Here is a 4,851-nt window from a genome sequence, read left to right as displayed (position 1 = left end):
TCTGTGAGGCTTCGCGAATTAAGGTCGATGATTCTCTGCCGCTCGGCAATCATAAGCAGCTGAGTGGACTCCTTCATTGGTGCCCTCGCATGGCAAATGTCCATGCCCCACTCCATGAGCGCCTCTTCGGCCTTCCGCAGGGTGCTGTAGTGTTCCGCTCGCTGCGTGGTCTTCGACCAGTACACCTCCTCATACTGTACCTCCCGCATCCCCTCCTCCTCGTACTTCTCATCGGACTCACCGTAGTTGGAGGATTCGTCGTCCGGAGGTGGTGGGTTCTCCTCCAGCAGCGGTCGCGGGTGGGTTCTTCTCCGACAGCGAAGCGGGGTGGCTCAACATCGCGTAGGTAGTTGGAAGGTGACAAGACATGCTATATGCGAGGAAGGTGAGAGGTGCTGATGAGCAAATGTGGTTTGGCTTCTCGCCAAAGGGGGAAGCTATTATAACCGGAACACTGGGCGTGAAATGGAGCATGAACATGGTGAGAAAATGGTGGGAAGGTGGACATTAACACCACCGAATGATGTGCAACATCGACGTGTGGGAAAGACACAACGCCAATGAGATGTCTCGCTTGCCTCTGCCTAGGGAAGCATCGCCACCATTCTGTGATATGGGTGGCCCATTGGAGAAACCATAAGTGGTGTGGGCAATGCCTTCTGTCCGGCGCCCCTGAGCCGCCCCATGTGGGACGTTGTTGGCCTAGGGGTGCCAAACAACCTTTTAGGCGCGCCGGACCGAACCTGCGTTTGGGGGCCGCGACTGGGTGCCCATTCCTTTCTGGCGCCTCGGATAGCTACTTTGGGAGGCCTTTGGAGGGCGTCACTAGAGATGTTCTAAGCCCTCTACTCAATCTCGTATCTCAAAATATGCAGCATGTCGGGTAAGGGCAAAGCCACATTTGTGAAGACCTTTGTATTACGTTCATTTCACACTCCCTAAATGATGTATGTGATAATCCCACCGGCAGTCCTTCTTTTCCTTTCGCAAAATGGACGATGTATTGAATCTAACATCCAAAAAAAAATCGCTATCGGGCATGGTAGCGGGAGACGACACCAGTAAATAACACTCCGCGAGCACAACATCTCTAACTCGGTAGTGAAAGAGCAATTGTGGCAATGATGGTGTATCGTCTCCGGATGAATATGAAAAAGCTTCCAGACCGGGTTGTGGGGCCATCTCCACAAAGCCAAGTTGTCCATAGTTTGGATCTTGGTGTCTAAAAAAAATACCATTTTTAGAGCCACTTTTTTCAAAGTGTAGGAACTACTTTTAAATTCACAATAAATTTGAAATTATAAATATCTAAAAATAGTTAGAAACACTTTAATGATTTTTAGAGACGCTTCTAAGTGGCTCTAAATTGATTGAGTGACGTAGTGAAAACCGTGACCCACAAAACCTAAAGAGTAAAATATATAGAAGGACATTGAACTTGACTCCCCGGTTCGCTATGGTCACTATACTATGAAATACGCAAATTACAGTAATTGAATACGCTCAGTGTTTCATCAGTGGTCACCGAAGCCTCTACAGCTACATATTTTTGTGATGTGGCACCGAGTTGGACCCTGCCTGTCAGCCTACCACCATCAGAAGGAACTATTGTCTAATAAAAAAAAAAAAAAAAGGGCTAAACTACAAAGTTGAAGAAACAGATAAGGATCTTAAAAAAGAATAAAAGGCCACCACTGCTGCCACTGGCCTCCCACCTCGGCCATCACCGCCTCCGGCCTCACGCCGCCGCTTGGGGTCGACACTGCTCTCCGACCTTGCCATCGGGGACAGCCACTTCCAGCGCGAGATAGGGGCACGCCTCCGCCGGCTAGGCAGATGCAAGGGAAGGGAGGGTTGCGCCATAGGGGAGAGGAGTCTTCCCCGTGTGCGCCATGGCCGGCCTCGAGCTCTTCCCGCAGACAGTGTTTGGGGGTGCCCGGGCGGTCGACGAAGGGGCGGTCGACGCAGCGGTAGGCGCGGTTCGTAGGTGGCCTCTCGGCGCCGATGCGCGGAGTGCCATGGCGGTCGCGGCAGGCTCGTTGTCCAGTCCTACTCGCCGCCGTTCGACCCCGCTGCACTGGACCTCGTGCGCGCCTGTCAAGGCTCCCCACCTATCCTCGCCGCTTCTTCTTCCTCCAGTTCCTCTCCCGCCCCATCCCTCCATGGCCGCGCTAAAGATGCAGATGCGCCGCTCGCTGCTGGATGGACGCCACCCCCTCGCCCGTCGCGTCGTCCCTTAGCCTCCTGATGTTGGACGAGCTCAAGCACCGCTGCAACGACGGGTGTGCACGGGATCCGCGCTGGCAGGAGGAGCATACTAGCCAGCAAGGACGGCCGCGCCGCCCACCAGGACCTGTCCGTGGCCTTTTTTCCATTTGGCCCTTGTCAAAGTTTTAAGTCTGGCCCTTTTGTCTTTTATTATTCCAAAACAGTGCATGTAAACACCAGCTGGGTCTTACATGTGGGGTCTACTAGTGCCACATCAGAAAATACAGAGCTGTAGGAGTGACCTCCAATGAAGTGTTGGGCGTATTCAGTGACCGTAATTTGCGAATTCTGAAGTACAGTGACCCTAGCGAACTAGGGAGTCAAGTTCAGTGACCTCCCATATATTTTACCCAAACCTAAACAACACTCATGACCGTGCGTTTCCTCACCCGTGCCTTGAGCAAGCTGACAGATTTAAGCTCGCAGACGAAAGCAACGCATGGCGCACGTTGTTGCTGCATGCAGCAACACCCCGGCCGGACAAAGATAAAAACGCATGTTGTCGCTGTACACTCCCAGCCACAAGTGCCGGCCGGTGTGGGCCTGCCGTCGCATTGCTGACTCCTCCTCTCTCCTCCCGTGAACCTGATCCCAAGTTGGTGCGTTACAAGCAAACAAGAGAGCTTCACGGGCTGATTCTCATGTTTTGCACTTAGCACTTGCGTTGTCGGAAAATTGCAACTCTACTCGCATTGTTTCCAGGACATGCCGACACGCGAGCTGATCGAGCTGACCCATCAAACACAAGATGAGATCATGTCGCGCAACCCTATCTTTAGCTAGCTTACCAACTGGTCTCCACGGCCAAAAATAACCATAATCTGTTTGTTATACGGCATAATAACCATGATCGTCCTGTTGCAACTTACACAACCTGGAACTCAGTTTGCAGCAGCCCAACGGCAAGGCCCTCTTCCTCAAAACCACAAACTTGCAACACCCAACAGCCAAAACACCCCATTCCTCACCATACAAATACCCCGCCATGCGCAGCTCAGCTTGAACAACCCACCACAATCATTCTAGCTAGCACCGAGCTGAGCTCCCGAAATCCCCCATCCAGGAGAAAATTTGTACTTTGTCGTGTGACATGGCTAACATGAAGACGGTGGCGCTAGCGGCGCTCCTCGTCCTCGCGGTGGCTCTGGCCGCGGCGCCCTTGCCCGCGCACGCCGTGTGCGACATGAGCAACGACGACTTCATGTTGTGCCAGCCCGCGGCGGCGGCGACGACGGGCCCGATGCCGGACCCGTCGGCGGAGTGCTGCGCCACGCTGGGGAAGGCGGACCTCAAGTGCCTCTGCGGCTACAAGAACTCCCCATGGCTCAACCTCTACAACATCGACCCCAAGCGAGCCATGGAGCTGCCGGGCAAATGCGGCCTCACCACGCCACCAGACTGCTAGATGGACAACCATCCATGGTCCTCAAGCAAGGGATCTACGCGGTATAAATGGATGGGGCCTGGAGGTATATACGATCTGCTAAGCCGTGTATATGCTCTCATCTTGTGGTATGTGTTGGTGTGTCAACAGCTTCGTTGCCATGTACGCGTGGAGTACGTAGTGACGATGTATGTGTGTGACTATGTCATCTGAACAATTTCCCTAATACGTACTATGATGTGGTGCCAGGGTGTTGGGTCTGTAAATAATCAGGGATAAAACCTGAATATAAATGTTATGCACAGGCCGAGTAACTATTCTCTTTTTTTATAAGTAAAAATTGAAGCACATGAAGAAAAAAAAAGATGCACTTGTTTTTGGCTGCATCACAACAAATCAGTACTAGTATCATGTGACGCTGAATTGTTGGCCACACTAGGTTATTCCACCAAGAACACCATCGAACGTGCATTCAGACATATTTTAGACTGAAAACATTCAGACATCTCGACGAGTCACATTCATCAATCGCAGCATCCAACACCACCAACTCTCATGTCCAGAGTCCGCAGCAGATTTACCCAAGATGCCGCAGTAAATCTCCAGATGAACTTATCTCTTCACAGAAACTCAGCTGAGGTTGATTCTCAATTATGATCCACAAGTTGATAAACTCCAAGATGGCTTGTAGGTCTGGAGCCCCACGAATGTCAGTGATCAGTGAGTTATCTCGCAAATCCTCGGCAACAGATTTTTTATTTTTTGAAACGGGGCAAAAGCTTCGCCCCAATCTATTAATTAAGAACATTTATTGTTACAAAATAGTCTGGACAAAATACAAACAAAAAAACGGGATTACTCTCCCGTTAAGATATGGCCCAACTTTTTCACACCGACGGTCACCCACAAGCGAGCTTCCCTTTTCATTTTTTCTAGGAGAACTAAAGGCGGCGTATGCTTGCTATTGAAAACTCTTGCATTCCGTTTGTTCCAAATATCCCAATTGACGATGAGGGCGAGGGAGGCGATGGCTTTGCGGTTTGGTATATGAGCATTCGTCATGTTTCGCCACCAAAGCTCAATAGAAAGGTTAACTAGGTTGGATGTCAGGGATGTGCAACCATTGTTGGAGATAGCTCCAAAGACGAATGGAGAACCTACACTTGACGAAGAGGTGGACAACCGAGTCCATGGTTTGG

The 4,851-nt window shown here is 51.1% G+C and overlaps 1 protein-coding gene across 1 annotated transcript; it reads left to right on the top strand.

Moving 5' to 3' along the window:
- Window positions 1–3,250: 3,250 nt before the first annotated feature.
- On the top strand, window positions 3,251–3,966 carry LOC127345833 (putative lipid-transfer protein DIR1). The gene has a single exon (XM_051372371.2). The coding sequence runs from the start codon at window positions 3,359–3,361 to the stop codon at window positions 3,671–3,673; it is 315 nt and encodes a 104-aa protein (XP_051228331.1). The 5' UTR covers window positions 3,251–3,358; the 3' UTR covers window positions 3,674–3,966.
- Window positions 3,967–4,851: the final 885 nt, after the last annotated feature.

Source organism: Lolium perenne, chromosome 3 (assembly GCF_019359855.2).
Source record: "Lolium perenne isolate Kyuss_39 chromosome 3, Kyuss_2.0, whole genome shotgun sequence".
NCBI lineage: Eukaryota > Viridiplantae > Streptophyta > Magnoliopsida > Poales > Poaceae > Lolium > Lolium perenne.
Note: the sequence above shows the minus strand (reverse complement) of the source record. Positions and strands in the feature narration are given on the sequence as shown.